General features: G+C 35.6%; 1 protein-coding gene across 1 annotated transcript; it reads left to right on the top strand.

Annotated features, from left to right (window-relative positions):
- Positions 1-4,345: 4,345 nt before the first annotated feature.
- Positions 4,346-5,275, top strand: LOC147523615 (uncharacterized). The gene has a single exon (XM_086571671.1). It carries the CDS (start codon positions 4,346-4,348, stop codon positions 5,273-5,275), a length of 930 nt encoding a protein of 309 aa, XP_086427797.1.
- Positions 5,276-21,651: the final 16,376 nt, after the last annotated feature.

Below are 21,651 nucleotides of genomic sequence, written 5' to 3'. Positions count from 1 at the left end.
CTTTGGTTAAGTTAACAAATGATTGATTTTCATAAAAATATCAAAATGAAAAAAAAAAAAAAATAATAAGTAGAAAAAAGGTATACGCTAAATCAGTTTTGTATTTTGTTCAAAGTGGTTGACACTTGACACCCGACACTTGTTATGATATGTGAATTTGTGAATAAGAAATAAGTAGTAGGTAGTGCTAATTTAAGATGGGGAGTACTATATAGTGATCTTTGTCTCCCTTTCCACCTTAGCACTTGTAGACCCACCTTGCCATCAACTGATTACAGAGAAGCAAACACAATTGATTTTTAATAACTCAAAAATCTAACATACCCTCACTCTCCATTTTCAAAAGCATAACTCAAATTCTACTCAAAAAACACTCAACTACTTCAATCGGGACTACCCATATTCAATTTTATCCTATCTTCTTTATCGCAAAATCCATCATTGGATATAAGTTGAAGAATTCCATGTTAAAGAAAAATGGGTTCTACACATACTAGAGAGAGAGAAGGAGAGGGGTTACTGAAGGGCAAGAGAGGAACAAAGTTGGGTTTTTTACAAACGCTTTTTGTTTCAGCATTAAGGAGGAAAGAGACCGGGGAACGTTGAAGAGCCAATTGTTTAGCTGAAGAGTACCAAAAAAAACAAACAACTTTGAGCACCTCCGAATGCGGAAAACTTAAGTTTCAGCACCTCTAAATGTTGAAACTTGAAAAAACAAACAACCCCTAAATTAATGATGGTGTTGCGAAAAGAAGAAAAATAGAATAGCCTTTATTTTCAAATTTTACTTTCTTTTTTTAGTCTTGCAATGCTAGAGAAATAGCAACTAGTTACAAAGAATTGGATAATTACCAGGCCGGCTTGAGTTGTTTGGGCTATAAATACCAAGTCTAAGGCCTATACCCAAACCCAAACCACTTGGGCCTATTTAGATTTATTTTAAATGAGCTTTTAAGAATAATGCCTGAAAACTCACCCTTAGGCCTCAACTGCTCTAGGAAATGGAATTGGTGAAAGAGACACCTCGTTGAATAGGAGGGCACACCGCACATAGCTAAGGATGAGAATAAAAATAAACATAAATAAACTCTAGTTACCACTTGGATTTCCCGACACTTCTTGTTTCATGCATGCCGCCTTTGAGATACTTCAATACTTTTTTCAAAAAATGTGGATTGGTTTGCATCCACAAAAATGTGGGTCATTCGTTTTCCACTTTTCCTCCAACAATCAACTAATGGTGGCTGATTTGCCTTCACAACATGTGGCTTTAAAATATCCAAAATACAACACCACATTGGGTCCTGCAACAGCAAAAACTAGCCCAGCTAGAGTTAGGCAACTTTAGTCTGACCCAGCCTTAAATTGGATGATTTAAGACATCAAAAATTGATATCCTTAAGCACAATAGAAAATTATGTTTTTAAAGTACAACACCAAATTGATGTCCCTGCTACAACAAAAGTTAGCCCAAAGTTGGGCCACTATTATAACACCCCGGCTTTTTCTTTTGTTTTCCTAGTATAAAAAATAATAATAATAATAATAATAAAAATAATAATAATGAAAATAGATAAAATGGATAGATGATAACTATCAGTTAAGGATAAAAGTCCCGTAAGTAATAGATAAGTGTTGTCCTTGTTTTTCAGGGAGTTTTCTCACGTAGAGTTTTTGGGGAAAAACACAGCGAGAGTTTTATATAGAAAAATATGATTTTATTGAAAGAAAAAAAGGAAGGTTTTCTTGTAGCTGGCTGATAATCGGAGAGCGCTACAGGTGAGTAGATTTTATCTCTCACGGACTACTATAACGATGCTTTTTTCATCAATTTCAAATCTACGGATTTATTATCAAAATATATAAGTTTTATGTTTATTCTTCCTGTTCATTCTATTCTGTGCGAAATTTTTGGACTGCTGTTGAAACTCTTTAGTGGTTGTTCATGGAGGCGCGAGCCCCAAACACCGTCACCTCCTTAATACTTTTGATAATCGCGGATACCGCGGGTTGTGTAGATTTTGTTTTTTTTTTTAACTGTTAATTTGTGTATTTGTTGGATGATGTTGGAATCGAATTTGTTAGTATAGTATAGTGTTGGTTTGAATTGAGGGTGATTGTTGGTGTCGTGAGAGGCGGCTGTCGAAGCTTTGAAGAAACTGTTAATGGAGTCACCGGTCTTGTTTGGGTTGGTTTAAACTCTTGTTGTTTTAAATGTGTTGATTGTTGGTTGGTTATGGGTTATTGAGGATTGATTTGGGTGCGGTAGAGTGAGGGGGTGATTGTTGGGAGCTTGAAGACGCATCAATGGCGTCGAGAATCCAGATCTATAGTTGGGGAAGTGTTTTTCGAAACTTGTAATTGGAGTTTCTTGGTGAGTTAAAGTTGTTTGGGTTTTTATGAGGGGTGAAACCGCTGGATTTGGAATGAGAAGGTGATGAGTGGTGGCTGGTGGTGGTAGGTGGTGGAGGAGAGCTGCTCACCAGCTGAAGGAGACGACCTGTTGGTCGGTTGGGCTTGTGTTGGGCCGAAATCAAATTTTTGTTTTGGGCCTTAGATTGTTTGTTTGGGCCAACTCATTTCTTTAGTTTTTTGGGCCGGTTTTTGATTGTGTGGGCTGGTTTTATAATTCCAAGTGGGTCATGTTATAGTTTATGAATAGTAAGTTTAGATTGGGCTTGGGCCGACTCAGGCAAGTGGACTTGAGTGATTTTTGGATATTCACTCATGAGTTTAAATTTAGATTGGGCTTGGGAAAGGCCAAGGGTTTTGGGCCTTAGTCTTTGGGTTTTTGGTTAGATTGACTTTGACCAGAGTTGATGTTGACTTTGACTAGAGTTGACTTTGACTTTGACCAGAGTTGACTTTGACTGTTGACTAGGGTTGACTTTGACCAATTGACCCAGTTTGACTTTTAACTCGGATTATGATTTGAGTTATTAAAATAGGTCTAGGGCTATTAGCATGCTTGGCTTTAGGCTAAGACCTTTATATATACGTGTGTATGTGTATTAACTACTATGTGATGTTTCAGTTTTTATGATATGCAACGTTATGACACTTAGACATCAATCTAATTAATAACGCGTAAACCAAAAATACATGAAACAAGATACTCCTACGTTCTCTGAAATAATATATGCAATAAGATTCAATAATGCGTAAACAAATTTACCACCTCTTTTAGAACTCTCCACGCCTCAAGTTTTGGAATTGAGTTTTATGACTGTTGATGTCATATGTTAGGTGGGCATTTATTGAATGTGCCATAAATGGCCCGTTAGCGTTATCTATGGGTATTCATTGAATGTGCCATGAATGACCAGATTGTTTGGACTTCCCTAGAGAGGAACTAAGGTATTCGCCTTGCTGGTTAGTTGTATTCTTTGATTATGTGAGTGTTTGAGTTACTTTTGAATACCTAATATAATATCTACATATGTTATATAGAAGTTCTAACTTTCTTTTGTAGGAGGGTAGGACTTAATAACATTTTGTGCAGAGACGCGGTCCTACCCTTATACAGCAGTGGATATTGGTTAGTTTTAATTCAATGAGTTAGATTTTAAAACGAGTTATTAGAATGAGTTAATCTAATGGAAGTTTTGCTTGGGAAGAAACTATGCCGGTTGAAATGACAGAACTACCTATCTTCCAAGCTGAGAATGATTCAGTAATGGGAAAATATAAAGTGATTGTTTGGATAATTAAAGTATGATAATGTATATATGTGGTTAGTCTACTCATACCAACAAATTCTATTTTTGCTGACCCATGTTTGCTTTGTTTTGGCAACGTGGGTATGTTCTTGGGAACATAGGTGTAAGGCAGTGGAACCGTGGCGTTTGATTTGGAGTTGATCTGGAACAGCCCGTTAGTTTTCTTTTAGGTCTGATCTTTTGGAAGTATGTAATAACGTAGTTTTCTTTTCATATGACATGAAAATACGATGTTGAAGACCTGTTATTCTTAGGGTGGTTTGATGTTTTATTGAGACAGAAGATAGACTTTTTATAAAGTAATAAAGAGAATTTTGGAGATTATTTTGTTGTTAAGATTCTTTTATGATGTGGGTTTTCGATTTTGGCATGTGTAGTATCCACCCCGTCATAGCCTGGGTTTTTAGACAATTGAATATAGTGATGTTTGAGATATTTATATTTCAAATATTCATTTTTTTTAATTGTTTAGAAATTCGGGCTGTGACATTTTGGTATCGGAGCTTAGGTTAGCCTAGATTTGGAAGGTCGAGGTGATCCTCGGAATGTGGTGATTGGGTGTGTTTGAGTTTAAGATGTTTGGAGTACTAATAGAAGTCCGTTTTGTTTTAAGGTGATGGCTGGAGATGACACTGACGTTATCTGGTACTGGAAGTAATACTATATCTGCTGATTTGGGAGCAATATTAACTCAGTTGGTGCAAACTATTCAGAGGGGTCAACATGTTAATCTAGGGGATCCTTTTGCTAGGAGAAACAAGGATTTTGCTACTTTAGGAGGTCAAAAGTTCAAGGGAGAGAAAGGGGGCATTGATGCTGAGAAATGGGTTACTATGTGTGAGTCCGTGTTTGCTAAAATGCAACTCACTGAGGTGCAGAAGCAGGAGTTGGCTTCTCACCAGTTGGAGGGGTTAGCTTTATTTTGGTGGAGGTCTATCAAGCAGGATAATGTGGATGTGGAAACTATGACTTGGGAGGATTTCCAGGTAAGATTTGAGGGAAGGTTTGTTCCTAATGCTGTTAAGGAGCAATTAATTGAGGAATTCTTTCATCTGACCCAAGGAGGGAAAACTGTTACAGACTATGTGACTAAGTTCAATGAACTATTGAGGTATGCTCCTTATCTAGTGGATACACAAGTAAAGAAGAACCAGAAGTTCATCTGTGGACTAGAGCCATATCTATCGAGTTATTTGATACCCTTTGATTCAGAAACTTTCGATCGCGTGTTAGATTTGGCATTAAGATATGAACAATTGGATAATAAACCCAAAGATGAGAAGATTAAAGAGAATGCCCCAAAACAAGCCAGCTTACACCTTATTTCTAGTCAGCCACGTCAAGGGCAGAGAAAAAGTCGGCATCACCCATATAATAGGCAAACAAGTAAGCATGTGAATAAGGACGTTAGTACTTCACTAAAGAAATTTGATGGTGATTGTTTGAACTGCGGGGAAGTTAGGCATACTATTCGAAGATGTCCTAAACCAAATGAACTAGTAGGCAAGTGTTATAAATGTGGACAGCTGGGACACTATGCTAAGAACTCGCTTTGACCGGTTAATGTTAGGTATGTTTGAATTTGTTGTTTACTAGTCCCTTTATTGGTACTTAGCATGTAAGAAATTATCGTATGATTATGAAAATAAAATGCTGGTTGTTTTAACGGTTAGTTTCTTACGAAATTTATAATTGAAATTGTTCAGCATGTTATAGTGTTGTTTTCATAATGGAGTTTTCGATTTTAAGTATTGGCTAAAGAAGAAATTGTTATTTTTTTTAAATTTTATATTTGAGTAAATTGGAATTATCCAATGAACAAAGAAACCCTTTTGATAAATGTTGGATTTGAAAGTTTTTTTTTTTTTTTTTTTTTTTTTTTTTTTTTTTATATATTGTACAAGTTATGTATATCGTTATTGTGTGATCCAATATACATAACATCTCTCTGTATGCATCGTTGGAGTTTGATCTAGTGTATACATGTACACCGTTGGAGTGTGATCCAGTGTGCATACCACACATTGTTGGTGTTTGATCCTATGTGATGGTAGAGAGTTAGTATGCATCGTTGGTGTGTGAACCAGTGTATACTTGCATATCGTTGGTGTGTGAGCCAGTGTGCATGTATCACATTGTAGGTGTTTGATCCTATGTGATAGTGGACATAGTATAAGTCATTGATGATATGAATCTGTTGAACTATGAAAGAATGATTTTAATTAAGTGTTGTCAATTGAAGAAAACTAATTACGTTTATTCCTTTTAAGGTGTGTATACTTGCGTATACACGTATGTCTCATTTTTATATTGGTTAACGTCCTGTTTGTTTGGTTAATCTACACTCTACCTTGAATCTCGGGACGAGATCATTTTAAGGTGTGTATATTATAACACCCCGGCTTTTTCTTTTGTTTTCCTAGTATAAAAAATAATAATAATAATAAAAATAATAATAATAATGAAAATAGATAAAATGGATAGATGATAACTATTAGTTAAGGATAAAAGTCCCATAAGTAATAGATAAGTGTTGTCCTTATTTTTCGGGGAGTTTTTCACGTAGAGTTTTTGGGGAAAAACACAGCGAGAGTTTTATACAGAAAAACGGGATTTTACTGAAAGAAAAAAAGGAAGGTTTTCTTGTAGCTGGCTGATAATCGGAGAGCGCTACAGGTGAGTAGATATTATCTCTCACGGACTACTATACCGATGCTTTTTTCATCAATTTCAAATCTACGGATTTATTATCAAAATATATAAGTTTTATGTTTATTCTTCCTGTTCATTCTATTCTGTGCGAAATTTTTGGACTGCTGTTGAAACTCTTTAGTGGTTGTTCATGGAGGCGCGAGCCCCAAACACCGTCACTTCCTTAATACTTTTGATACTGTGATACTGTGGTTGTGTAGATTTTGTTTTTTTTGAACTGTTAATTTGTGTATTTGTTGGATGATGTTGGAATCGAATTTGTTGGTATAGTATAGTGTTGGTTTGAATTGAGGGTGATTGTTGGTGTCGTGAGAGGCGGCTGTCGAAGCTTTGAAGAAACTGTTAATGGAGTCGCCGGTCTTGTTTGGGTTGGTTTAAATTCTTGTTGTTTTAAATGTGTTGATTGTTGGTTGGTTATGGGTTATTGAGGATTGATTTGGGTGCGGTAGAGTGAGGGGGCGACTGTTGGGAGCTTGAAGACGCATCAATGGCGTCGAGAATCCAGATCTATAGTTGGGGAAGTGTTTTTCGAAACTTGTAATTGGAGTTTCTTGGTGAGTTAAAGTTGTTTGGGTTTTTATGAGGGGTGAAACCGCTGGATTTGGAATGAGAAGGTGATGAGTGGTGGCTGGTGGTGGTAGGCGGTGGAGGAGAGCTGCTCACCAGCTGAAGGAGACGACCTGTTGGTCGGTTGGGCTTGTGTTGGGCCGAAATCAAAATTTTGTTTTGGGCCTTAGATTGTTTGTTTGGACCAACTCATTTCTTTAGTTTTTTGGGCCGGTTTTTGATTTTGTGGGCTTGTTTTATAATTCCAAGTGGGTCAGGTTATATAGTTTATGAACAATAAGTTTAGATTGGGCTTGGGCCGACTTAGGCAAGTGGACTTGAGTGATTTTTGGATATTCACTCATGGGTTTAAATTTAGATTGGGCTTGGGAAAGGCCAAGGGTTTTGGGCCTTAGTCTTTGGGTTTTTGGTTAGATTGACTTTGACCAGAGTTGATGTTGACTTTGATTAGAGTTGACTTTGACTTTGACCAGAGTTGACTTTGACTGTTGACTAGGGTTGACTTTGACCAATTGACCCAGTTTGACTTTTAACTCGGATTATGATTTGAGTTATTAAAATAGGTCTAGGGCTATTAGCATGCTTGGCTTTAGGCTAAAACTTTTATATATACGTGTGTATGTGTATTAACTACTATGTGAGGTTTCAGTTTTTATGATATGCAACGTTATGACACTTAGACATCAATCTAATTAATAACGCGTAAACCAAAAATACATGAAACAAGATACTCCTACGTTCTCTGAAATAATATATGCAATAAGGTTCAATAATGCGTAAACAAATTTACCACCTCTTTTAGAACTCTCCACGCCTCAAGTTTTGGAATTGAGTTTTATGACTGTTGATGTCATATATATGTTAGGTGGACATTTATTGAATGTGCCATAAATGGCCCGTTAGCGTTATCTATGGGTATTCATTGAATGTGCCATGAATGACCAGATTGTTTGGACTGCCCTCGAGAGGAACTAAGGTATTCGCCTTGCAAGTTAGTTGTATTCTTTGATTATGCGAGTGTTTGGGTTACTTTTGAATACCTAATATAATATCTACATATGTTATATAGAAGTTCTAACTTTCTTTTGTAGGAGGGTAGGACTTAATAACATTTTGTGCAGGGACGCGGTCCTACCCTTATACAGCAGTGGATATCGGTTAGTTTTAATTTAATGAGTTAGATTTTAAAACGAGTTATTAGAATGAGTTAATCTAATGGAAGTTTTGCTTGGGCTATGCCGGTTGAAATGACAGAACTACCTATCTTCCAAGCTGAGAATGATTCAGTAATGGGAAAATATAAAGTGATTGTTTGGATAATTAAAGTATGATAATGTTTATATGTGGTTAGTTTACTCATACCAGCAAATTCCATTTTTGCTGACCCATGTTTGCTTTGTTTTGGCAACGTGGGTGTGTTCTTGGGAACATAGGTGGAAGGCAGTGGAACTGCGGCGTTTGATTTGGAGTTGATCTGGAACAGTCCGTTAGTTTTCTTTTAGGTCTGATCTTTTGGAAGTATGTAATAACGTAGTTTTCTTTTCATATGACATGAAAATACGATGTTGAAGACCTGTTATTCTTAGGGTGGTTTGGTGTTTTATTGAGACGGAAGATAGACTTTTTATAAAGTAATAAAGAGAATTTTGGAGATTATTTTGTTGTTAAGATTCTTTTATGATGTGGGTTTTCGGTTTTGGCATGTGTAGTATCCACCCCATCATAGCCTGGGTTTTTAGACAATTGAATATAGTGATGTTTGAGATATTTATATTTCAAATATTCATTTTTTTTTAATTGTTTAGAAATTTGGGCTGTGACAACTATAGTCTGCCCCAGCCTTAAATTGGATAGGTTAAGCCAGCAAAAATTGATGTCCTTCGGCACAACAGAAAGTTATTTTTTTAAAGTCAAAACCACTTCTTCTTCATCGGGGTAGATCTCAAAACCAGGTCAATGGAAAACCTAGTCCAACGCCCCATGCCAATGACGACGGTGAACAGCTCTGGAACCACTGGCCTTGAACTGATGACAACACTGACCACAAATATAGCCATAGCTCTTGTGTGAGTTATGTGAGATCTCATCACATCGAGAGTATCAACAATATGAGTACAGAGGTTGCATGTGTGTTTTCTGTTTGCATTGATTGGATTTGTATTTTGGTCATCACCTATCACAGCAAGCACGAGACTTTCATAGTTTTTTATCCTCATCATCGCTAAGCTCATCTCGATGAACTCAGGATTTTCAGGTGGAGAAGGGGAGGGTAGGTGGTGGGGTGGCTAGGTGGTTTCGGTCGCGGCGTTTTTTCGGCATTGTTTAGGATACTTCAATACTTCATATGAGATAAAACTTGTTTTATTTGTTAACAAATTCTTGACAATCCCTACCTTTTTTCTTATTTGAAAAAAAAAATACACACAACAACAACAACAACAACAACAACAACAACAACAACAAAACAAAACAAAAAAACACACAGTTAAATTGTAGTGTGGACCCCAAGAGTATTGTTGATATTGAGATTCACACTACCTTTCTTGGTGATTTTTAAATTACCTCGTGCTTACTGTTTTGAAAATAATAAAGTAATTCCAAACCGAATCAATGTAAGTAACTATAATGTAAGTGACTTATTTCAGTTACTACCTTTTAAGACAGTTCATTGACTTTATAAACAAGTAGAAGCATATGAAGGAAGAATATTTGAGATTCATCTATTATAAAGAAAGTACTTACAAGTCAACAAGCTGAGAGGTCAGAAGTGTACATGATAATATATGCTTATCCCAATACTCTAAAACCAACTTAAAGTATAAGTAAAATGAAAATTAACTTAAAACAATAAGAGGGAAGAATATAATGTTCTCACCTCTTTTGTAAATTGTTTTCAAATCTGCCTCCTCTTTAGGCATTTGAATATCAAAGTCAAACTTGGTGTAATTTTCTGTAATAAAAAAAATCTATTGTCACCTTTTTCATATTTTTTTCAACAGTTCCTAAAACACAAGAAGTAACATACCACCATCGCCACTCCAACAAACATAATTTCCATCACCTATGGTCCCACCCTCATGGATCAAAATAGCTGCTACACGATAAAAATGCCGGTCATGCTGTTGATCAAGTTTAAGGCGTAGCTGTTCAGTACACAACTTATATAGGTCCAATTGTAGAGGGATATCTATTTTATGATATAGTTTTTGGTCATGTGGCAATACTTTGTCAGTGCACCGAACAATTCTAACAATTAGGTATCTATAAAAAAAAAAAAAAATAAAATAATAGAGTTTCATTTTTGTAAATGGTGATGTTAGGAGAGTAAAGTCGACTCTTACCTTGGTAGAGAGTCGATGTTTTATACAATTGATAAAACTCTATTTTTCATTAGTTCAATTGATCCAAACTAAAATAATACAATGTAAACTAAGTGGACCCATAATAAGTGGAATAAGAAGTATTGAGAAAGAAAGATGAAATTGATTAATTTAATGATGATGTTGCGAAAAGAAGAAAAATGGAATAACATTTATTTTCAGAATTAACATATTTTTTTAGTCCCACATTTTTTTTTGATTGACAAGCTTGTTTTAAATGAGATTAGTAACTCTTTGATGCTGGCGGGGTTCGAGCCCTAGACCTCTGGTATCTTCACCCAAAGGTTTTACCGACTTTGCTAGTCGGCACCTGCTTTAGTCCCACATTGCTAGAGAAATAACAACTTGTTACAAAGAACTCTATAATTACCAAGCTTGAGTTCTATACTTAAACCCAAAACAACTCTATGGGCTTTTAAAAATAGTGACTGAAACACACAGGGCACATTTAAGAATGAGATACATGAGATTACTACCACTCTCAGTCTAACGAATGCCAAAAAAACTTTTGTTCTCACGATGGCAGAGGAAATAGGTTGATATGCTACAACTTTCGCGTAATTCGGCTCACCATATACCATCTCCCAAGAGTCTATAAAAGCCTTTAAAACATTTTGATCTTAGATTTGCCAAGCGTACATGATAATTTAGGTCTCACAGAATCATGCCTTTCTAAAATATAAGAAAATAAAAAGAAAGCATACCTTTGGACCATTATCGTTAGGATAATCCCTTTCTAAGTTGAGTCCATTCTTTCACATATACTTAAACATCTACAAACAGTTACCACATCACCAATGCGATCTTCCAGCTCCCTTCAAGATAAAGGCCCTTTATCACCTGTAATGCATCAACTACTTTGGTAGTTGTTAGAACATTGCAAATTGATGAAAGAAAATAAAAAATATATACTAATTAACACGGTAGAAAGTTCAAAAATTGAAGTGATACACACTCACGTTAAGTTTACTCCCTTGGTCAGCAATGATTTTTATAATATTCTTATCTCCCCAATTGATCGAGAAAGATATATTGTTAATATTGACTTTCTTGTACATATATCGTAGAGGGCGAAAACGGTAGTGATATTCATCGTCTCTATTGAGCTGAAATGATTAAGGAAATAATAAATTTAGTACGTTAATTATTGTAGAAAACAATTGTCTTGCAATGCCTAATAGAGTTGAACAACTAAAAATAACCAATTACTATGCTCTTTTAGAACAAGAGGAGGAAGAGTTAGTGCTTGAAAACACAATCTAAACTGCTCCAGGAAATGAAACTGGTGAAAAAGATACCTCGTTGAATAAGGGGGCACACCGCACACAACTAATGATATATGAGAATAAAAATATACATAAATAAGCCCTAATTACCATTTTGATTTCCCGACCACCTCTTGTTTCATGCAGGCCTTTGAGATATTTTGTATGAGATAAAGCTTGTTTTGAGACACTTAACAAATTCTTGACAGTCCTTACTATTTTTCTTATCTGAAAAAGACAAAATACATGAAGAACTAACTGTAAAAAAAATTAATAAATAAATAAAAATAAAATGAGATTCATACTACCTTTTCTGGTGATTTTGTGCTTACTATTTTGAAAATAAGGAAGAAAAATAATTAGATAAAATAGTTGGTAGAATAGAGATTTTCATTAGAGTTTGGATATTTGTAGAAGAAGAAAAAACACTTCAATAGTAGTAATCAAAAGATTTGCAACAAGTTTATAAGGGTTTCCAAGTTTTACCAAACCACTAAAATTCCTCTTTGTTGCCTTCAAAGTTTTACACATCTAAACTGAAATACACTATTCAAAGAAATTAATGCGTTTGAAAAAAAAATGAGCAACAGAAATGGATATGATAGTGGCCTTGCGTGGGTACGTAGTTTGGTGAGAAACTTGAGAGAGACGAATGACTGGGTTATGTGAGAATGTAATAAAATGGATTAATATGAGAGCTCCAAAATCGAAATTGTGAGGAATCTAGACATATCCTCCTCCTCCCACTTTCTCCACACATAAAATACTCTTCATTCTTATGATGTTGTGATGAATCCTCAAAATCATTTCCAACTCCTAATTCCAAATCATTATTTAAAATGAAAAAAAATCGCCCACCAATAATTCTTACGCATTATCCATCACGAATTGGGGTGTTGCCACATCGCCCTCCTATTTTTAGCCATTAACAGTGCATAAAAAGAGTGTTTTGAGAGAAAAAGGGAAGACACTGACTAATAGGGGTTTATTTGGGAGGGTTTTGGTAGGGGAGTGATACAATATATATGCAAGCAATGATCCACTGTTTTGTAGGATGCATGAGATAGTTGGATTGACAACGTTCTTTAGTGAACCGTTTTCTTTCTCTTTTGGCAATTCCACGTGTAAGTCAATCATATTCGTTGGAAATCAAAGCTTTAATATTTCAAGGCGATTTGTGGTTCATACAATTAGACCATTTTTTCCACTTGTCAAAAAAAAGTTTTCAACTCATTAATTGTTGTCGCCTTACTCTCTTTTGACCCATGTGAAGACCACGATAAAGTATGTTAACAATGCTAAATTTCTCGTATTAACATGAAACTTTCTCTTTACAATTTTTTTTTTTGTAAACATGTCAAACTTTTCTCTCCTTCCCATATTCACAACAAATATATGTTTGTTTGTTTACCCAACAAAAGCTGTAATTGTTTACCACCACTTGCTCAATGCCTCAATTATAATTAGAACAGGGGATCAATCTAATCTAATGACATTAAGAACGTTCCATCGCCAAATTCCAAACAAAAAACTTCAAAACCAATCCAAACTTCATAGTTAATTAAATCCATATTGTAATCCTATTTCACCTCGGTTCATCAAAAAGTTTTCAAACTTGTAGAATTTCAAGGCGATCAATCAAACCCATACAACTAAATAAGGACATAAACTTTAAATCCCAAAAACTTAGAAGCAGTAAATAAGTCCATTGTGCCTAGTTCTAGTTTTCTCCTGAAGAACACTGAAAGCACCTAAAACCTTCCCTAATCTAAAACAATCATTAACCATTATATTAAATATTTATGTATTAAATACTGAGCAACAGAAAGAAGGCAGTCAAGTTTATTAAATACTTGATTGGCAATAGGGAAGACACTAATATATGGCATCATCCATGGAGCTGTACTGAGTGCTTACGTAATAACACAAAAGGCAAACAATTCTAAATTTGTCCAAGCTAAGGATGCCGCAGTTGCTGAACTGATCCATCAAGGTCTGTAGAATAACAAGGTCACTAGCCTACCTGAAGGAGACTTGAAGAGTTATGCAAGTGGAAATTCTACAGCATCTTGGGGAGGACAATTCAAGGTGGTCTGGTCGGCAACACCCACATGGTCCTTTTCCACTAGATCTGCTTACATGGGACTCAAGAATGTTAGAGAGAAGGTGAAGTGGTATAAACTAGTTTGGGGGAAACTGTGTATACCAAAACATTCCTTCATAGCTTGGCAATTATTCAGTGGTTGTTTGTCAACATAAGACATGCTCATTAAAAGAAAAATACTCCAGCAATCAAAATGCATTTTCTACAGAAATTCTAGTGAGAATTCACATAATTTTTTTTTTTAATTGTTCATATGCCAAGGAGGTATGGTCTGGAGCAAAGAGAAGCATGGGCATTGAAATTTTGTTCTAGACTCTAACCATGAGCGGTATCACATATTAAGACGAACAAGGAAGAATACAACAGAGTCTGAGATTATAAGGGCTATGGCGTGCACAATAATCTATGGTCTGTGGAATGAGAGGAACTGTAGAAGATTCAAGCAAATGTACCACTCCCCTATGCAGGTGCTAAATGACATATTGAGGAAAATGAAAATTTATCTTCAAAAGGAACTAAAGGATGCTGACAACACTGGGGCAACTAGGAATATGGTGAACAGAATGGGCATTCAGGTAGTGATTAGAAGCAAGGAGATTAAGCTAGTGCAATGGAACAAGCCACCCCTAAAATACTATTATGTTGAATTGTAATGGTACTTTGCAAAATCTCTTGTCTGGTTTTGGAGGTGTATTTAGAGATGCAGAATGAAGAGTCCTACTATTGTACAATATATGGTGGTTCAAAGAAGAAGTCCATAGTTCTCTTGGAACTGCTAGGAATAGAAGCCGACTTGAGAATAGCAGTGGAAATGGGTTTTTTGTGCCTGCATGTCAACTCAGACTCTAAGAGAGCAGTGAATATTGTTTTAGAGAATGAGGTAACACCATGATACTGCTTAAATATAATGCAAGCAATAAGGAAGCATAAACAAAAAATCACTAGTCTGGAGGTGAAACATATCTACAGAGAGGGCAATCATGTTGCTGATTATGTTGCCAAGTCATGTTGTGTGGGAGAAGAAAGCATAAGATGTTTTATTAGTCCATTAAAGGAAAAGTTGGCTGTAATAATGCAGGAAGATGCTAGTGGATGTAGTTACACAAGATTTTGATTAATATAGGTTTGGGTCGACCAAAACCTGAAGCTTTAGTTTGTGGTGAGTATATTTCAAAGATTTGTAAGAAGTTGAGTTTCATCCTAGATTGTTTAGAGTTGAGAGATTGGGAGTTTAGGGAAGAAAGTAGACTCTTAGTTTAGGACTTGGCTAGTTTAGTTGTGAATGAAAACATTGAAATGCAAGTTGTTGAAGATTGAAATGACTCGAAATATTGAAAGCAAATGATTGAATGAAAGATTAAAACAAGAAGAACAAGGAAATATTGATTGATTGAAATAAACAAGATAAAATAACAAGATTGAAATACAAGAAAATAAAGAACAATAAAGTAAAACTTGAATTGAAAAACAAGACTAGAAAAGTAAAGCAAACCAAATGGTTTGGATCCTAATACGATGGATGAGTTCTCTCTCCTTTGCTTTTTGATTATATACCCTTCCTTTTGCAAATTACAGATTTGCTCTCATCCATTCTAAACTAGACACCTCACCCCTTTCACTTTCACTTTTGCTTTATGGGTGCCGTCTTGACCAAGATAGGTTTAAGGATAAGTCTTCATAATTTGAGATAAGGGCCTCCATCTTTGGTCTTCTGATTTGAGTCCTTTGACTGTTGACTTTGACCGCTGACTTGACTTTTTAAGCACTTTTCCATAGCAGCTACTGGTCTTCATAATAAGTGTGATTAATGCTCCTTTTGGTGCTAAGACGCAACTTTTATGATAAGTGGTTTGAAATACTCCTTAACCTAAAAAAGACAGTAAAAACTATGAGTTGTCTTTTCGTTAAGCGTAAGAGAGACTGTAATGCATTAATAAAGGGATAATAAAACACATATTTGGGAGCTAATCAAAACCCACAACTTCTTCTTTAGAAAAAAAAAAAATGTTTTCGCGATCCGTATTCATGTCAAAATGTAAATAAGCTTCTACGATACTTTAACAACAACTCCAATAACACATTGCAAGTTTCAGGGTATGGATTGCATGTCTATACTATTCTATTACTTCTTTCTCCATATCATGTTTGAAATAGTAATCCATACATGTGGCATTAACAACTCGTCCCTAACTAGATGTGCAAATTTTATCACCATAGAGCTCATCGAATAGATTTTTAAAAAAAAATATTTAGAGGGTTAAGGCAGACCCAGTCCACACCGGCCGGTTACATTGAAGGATCCTAGCCCGAAGGCTTACATTGCCCGAATGTTCATCAACCCTGAAGGGAACCTAGCTCGAAGGCTCACCAATCTTGAAGGGAACCTAGCCCGAAGACTTGTTTTCGCTCCTTGGTCCACCTACCATGTCTCTAGCCCGAAGGCTCACCTAGCCCAAAGGACCATCACATAATTACACAAGAAAGAAATTACAACCAACATTGTGGGATTATATTCAAATAGATTGTTTGGCACTTTCCATGTCATTTTTATTTCAAGGTAATACGAGATGAGAAGGTTGTAGATTAAATCGTAGCAGTGCTTTTGGCAATCGGCATGCATGCATTAGTTACGAGTTCCTTGGTATTGGAGATTCGGTTACATTCCTTAGTAGTAAAAGAATGAAGTTTTATATACGAGAAATGCTCACATATTGCATGAACAAATCACAAATGCTGTAAAAATTGGTGCATGTAAATGGTAATTAAGGATTGAGGAACTACTTAGCACAAGAAGAAAATAAATGGGGGACATCATGGGTATATATTGAGGTTAGAGTACTGGTATGTGGTGATCACCCCATTAACCCGTACTATAAACCCCATCCCAAATATATAGCCAGCGGATTTGAGATGCTACAACTCTGTATGGAAGTGTTAGGATTTTTCTTTCTATTGGGCAGCGCACACCATCTGTTTAATATTTAAATTGACCATACATCTAGTTCAGGGTCGGGCACATAGAGCATTCATAAGCCTTCAATTCAAAAGAAAAGTTTAAAAGGAATGAAACGTTGATGGCAGGGTAATTCAGTGTTAAGGTTCATTTTGTGCAGAACCTTACAATTCTGGGAAAATGGGGGGAAGATGTGGTAATGACGACTGGGCTCAGGTTTGTGTGAGCTGCCTTCGTATCCAGTTCTCCAGTGAGCTCGAATCAAGTCATACGTAGTTCCTGTTTGGGTTGAGTGATTGAATGTGGTTGAAGGGCGTATAGCCTGGAGAAGTGGGAGAGCTGAGTCTTCTCCTCCTCCTCTAGAGATTTTGGACCCCCCGAATGGAGAAGATGGAGCCTGCTTTTATAGTTTGTTTGGTGATCTCTCATCTTCCTTTCCATCCGGTTAGATCTCATTGATGTGAGACTTTATGGGGAGTTGATGGAGAGTAATGGTGAAACATTGTTAAGTGTGGTTGAAGTTCTGGTCTTGATGAAGATAGTTGTCTTGTATGTTATTGACCGTTACGGTAACACATCAAGCTGGCAGTTTGGGAATAAGTATTTGATCGAACTATTTGGTGATCTTCTTTGGAGGTCGTTGGTTTGTTCTGGATGAGGGTTTCCACTGAATGAGGCGAGATGTTGTGAGCTCGCCGGAAGACATATTATGTGATGAGTTGTGCTGGACACGTGTATAATATACATTGGTTATGTATATTAGTCTCTCACATTCAACTAGGAGAATTGATTGAATTTGTATATTATGTAGTATATTGAATTTGGTAATGCAACCACCTACCAAGCTACCACAAGAACTGAAGTTTTTGACATTTTTTTTTCATTATATATATATATATGTCTAATTAACAAACTTTTTCTAGAATTTTTATAGTAACAAGCAGATCAAATTCCTGTAAACAAAGACAGAAGCTTGTAAATACATAATTTGAAGGTAGTTGATGGAACTCATTAGAACTATTTATCCCTCGGTCATCACTAAGTGGATCCTTCCTAGTGTGTACTACAATAGGGCCGGGCCAACTCTGAGGGGTAGGTAGCATAGGCCACCGCCTAGGGCCCCCACTTATTGCTAATATTTAGGACCCCCAATGGGCTACATACACACTACCCATGTCTATATTATTATTATTATTATTATTTTAACATATGGTTAGGTCCATTTGGTTCATAAGCCCAATTGTTTAAAGTCCTTTAGTGAAACAAAAGGAACAAAGTTGTGGTAAGCCTTTTTTTTTTGTTTCCTAAGAAAAAGGGCCCATTTTAAGGAGGCTTGCCTTGGGCCAGCCAAACCTCAGAGTTGGCCTTGCAACAGGGGCACGCATATGTGCTTTTTGATGACCCCCTTTTCAAATGATAAAACATAAACGGATGATTCTAGCGTAAGAAAAACCATGTCGGATGTTTGTAGCACCATTTGTCGTGCATATTTTTTGATCAATGACGGGTGAATCAAACATCAACTACTTCTCTAACTGAAGTTGTACTATTTGTTGATCAACTCAATTAATGTATAAGTTTAACAGATGTTGATGGGGCACGGTATTTACACCCCAACTAATAATGGGATTGACACCCCTTTGACATATTGTATTTCTAGGTATTGGAACCCTTCAATTAATCGTATAAGTTGATGCATCCCTCCACTCTCATGGCAACAAACTTCCGTAATCTTTGCATACTCGTGGTAGTGTGTTACCGTTGGTTTGGAGACATCATGGTATCTGTTTGCCGTGGCTTTTGGGATATCACGGTACCTTTATGCCGTGGGTGTTCAAAATTTGAGGTAAAAAAGAAAAAGAAAAAAAATCATTAGCGGCAAAGCTCTGCTGTGGGATGTGGGAACTCGCGATAACTCAATGATGTGCGAGATGTGGAAATTCAAGGCAACTCACTACTGTGAAATGTGGAAACTCACAACAACTCACTACCGTGGGACTACCGAATATATTGGGGTGTAAAAGGACATATAGGGAATAAAAATTCAGAGAGCGACTCTGAAAGACAAATCCCCCAAAAAAGTAACTCTCAACACCACCTTTTTTTTAATCACTCTCAAGGACCGGGTAGATGAAAGGTCAAGTATACCCTTGATGCAAAATGAAAAACGGCTCGGGTAGATAAAATGTTAAATATACCCCTGACCCAGTGTATATAGTATGAACAATTATTGTTCATATACAAAACATGCGAGCTCATTGTTCATACCTATTGGTGTATGAACACTCATTGTTCATACCTATTGTAAAATATGAGCAATGATTGTTCATACCTACTAGAGTATGAACAAAGCGTGTTCATCCCTATTGGAGCTATGAACACTCATTGTTCATACCTTTAAGCAGGGATCAATCATAAATGTTCATACCCCCAATTATGAGCATGAGCCTCCCTTTATTTTTCTTTTTCCTTTTCTTTTATTGTATTTTACACCTTTTCTTAATAGAAATTCAACTTACCAAGAAAAAAAAAAGTGTTCATAGCTCATGACTATCAACAATCATTGTTCATAGTCCAATTGTGGTATGAACAAAGAATGTTTATAGCTAATGACTATGAACATTGATTGTTCATAGTATTGTATGGACTATGAACACTGTATGGACTATAAACACTCATTGTTCATAGCTCATGACTATGAACAATGATTGTTCATAGTTACCGAACTATGAACGATCTATGTTCATAGTCCAATTGTGGTATGAACAAAGAATGTTCATAGCTCATGACTATGAACAATGATTGTTCATAGTCCAATTGTGGTATGAACTAAATTTACTTGATGATCAATTTCTCTATCAAATAGAAGATCTTCAACTAGAACACCCTGTATTTGTAAAATTTCATTTGACTGAGCGATTTCTCTTCAAAAAACATAAGAAATAGCCATTAGTCAAAAAAGATATTTACTCAAAACAGATATGAACAATAAATGTTCGTACCTAAAACAGATATGAACATTGATTGTTCATACTTACTTTAGGTATAAGCAATACGTGTTCATACCCAAAAAAAATATGAACCCAAAACAGATATGAACAATACGTGTTCATACTTAAAGTAGGTATGAACAATAAGTGTTCAATAGTAAAAAAAATGAACAATATTAATCATTGTTCATACTTATTGGACTATGAAGAATCATTGTTTACAATGAACAATCATTGTTCACACCCCTATTGGACTATGAACAATCATTGTTCACACTGAATAATTATTGTTCATACCCCTAGTGGACTATGAACAATGATTGTTAACACATCAACAACATGAGGAATGATCAATGAGAACACCTATTAGACTATGAACAATCATTGTTCATACCCTTATTGAACTATGAACAATGATTGTTCATACCTCAACAACTATGAACTTTTTTTGGACTATGAACTTTTTTTGGAAGTGTCGTCCAAGTTGAAAATTAATCACACACACTTATTTCCCTATTTGATTAACATTAAAATTTTAGAGGATCTTGGTGGATTCGAACCACCATCTCCTTTGGATATATCCAAAGTGCTCGGCCATTTGAGCTAAAGATCCACACTTATAGATGTATAGATTGTTAGATTTAAGATTTCCTATTGAACACGAATCGGTAAAAACTCAATACAAATCACTTACAGGCATTTTATCAAACGCCTTTTGAAACTTTTTTGAAAGCTCCTATCAACGATCAAACACTTCACTCACTAAATTAACTAACATCAAAAGAACCACAAATGCAATACGCAAATGATCAAACTCAATAAAAATCATGTGATCTGATTCACAACTACAAAAAACTAGCTCAAATCAACAAAATTAAAAAAAAAACGAAAAAGAAAAATTACTTGATCTTCTTACTTTATTTTCTAAGGTGAGATAGAACTAGATCTTCTTATTTTATTGCACATACCCATAAATCACTTGAGATCGCCATCACAATTTTCTCTCTTTTCAGTGAGATTGTTTTTGCGAAGGATAAAAACATACGTGAGAATGAGAGAATGAGTGTTTTGATAGCTTATAAAATAGCGAAGGGTAACTTTGAAGGGTAAAAATGGGATTTAAAAAAAACGGGCCAACTTATTTTGTCCTTGAGGGTTATTTTAATTAAAATTTTGGGTCCGTGGGTTATTAAAACATGGAAATTGGGTTTGTGAGTGATTATAAAAAAAAAAAACCATGTCCTTTAGAGTTGTTTTGAAACGAAATTGGGCCTTGGGGCTAATTTCTTGATAAAAATTATTCTTCTACATTTTTGCCAAAGGCGTGTGTCAGTCCCATAAAGTGGGATGTCATGTTTCAAAATACGGAACCAATTTAAGAAATTCTGAAAGATCAAAGAGCATACAACTTGAGAGGTGTTGGTATGTATATTAGTATGTAGATTCTCAAGTTATCAATACTTTTATATAGGGTTTTAGCGAAATTTTAACACACCAAAACAATTTGTAGAGTAAATACCAATCTTTGAGAGTTTCGGTCTTCTTGTTGTATGTATTTTTTTGATTTAAAACTAAAACATTTATTAAACCAAACGATATTTACATACGCCCAGGATATCATAGAGAACATGCATATTTACAACCATTGGAGCTTGATGCTACCATACAGACGAAAAAGGTGGAAGGAAAGACAAGTCTCCAACAGGGCCAGTTGATAAGTGAACATTTGATTGCCCCAACAATTAGAAGTTCTTGACTTGAGCAACAGCATGTGAAGCTAGAGCATCTACAACACCATTTGCTTCTCGATAACACCAACTGAAGTGTACTGCTTGAAATTTATTCAGCAATAGCTTAATATGAGTAACAATTCTAGCTAATAACCAATGGCAATTTAAGTTTTCATCAGTTAAAACCTTAAACAGCAATTGTGAATCTGTCTCTACCTCGACCTTCATATA

Source organism: Coptis chinensis, chromosome 1 (genome assembly GCF_015680905.1).
Source record: "Coptis chinensis isolate HL-2020 chromosome 1, ASM1568090v1, whole genome shotgun sequence".
Taxonomy (NCBI): Eukaryota; Viridiplantae; Streptophyta; class Magnoliopsida; order Ranunculales; family Ranunculaceae; genus Coptis; species Coptis chinensis.
The sequence above is the reverse complement of the archived record's forward strand: the minus strand, read 5'-3'. Positions and strand labels throughout refer to the sequence as shown.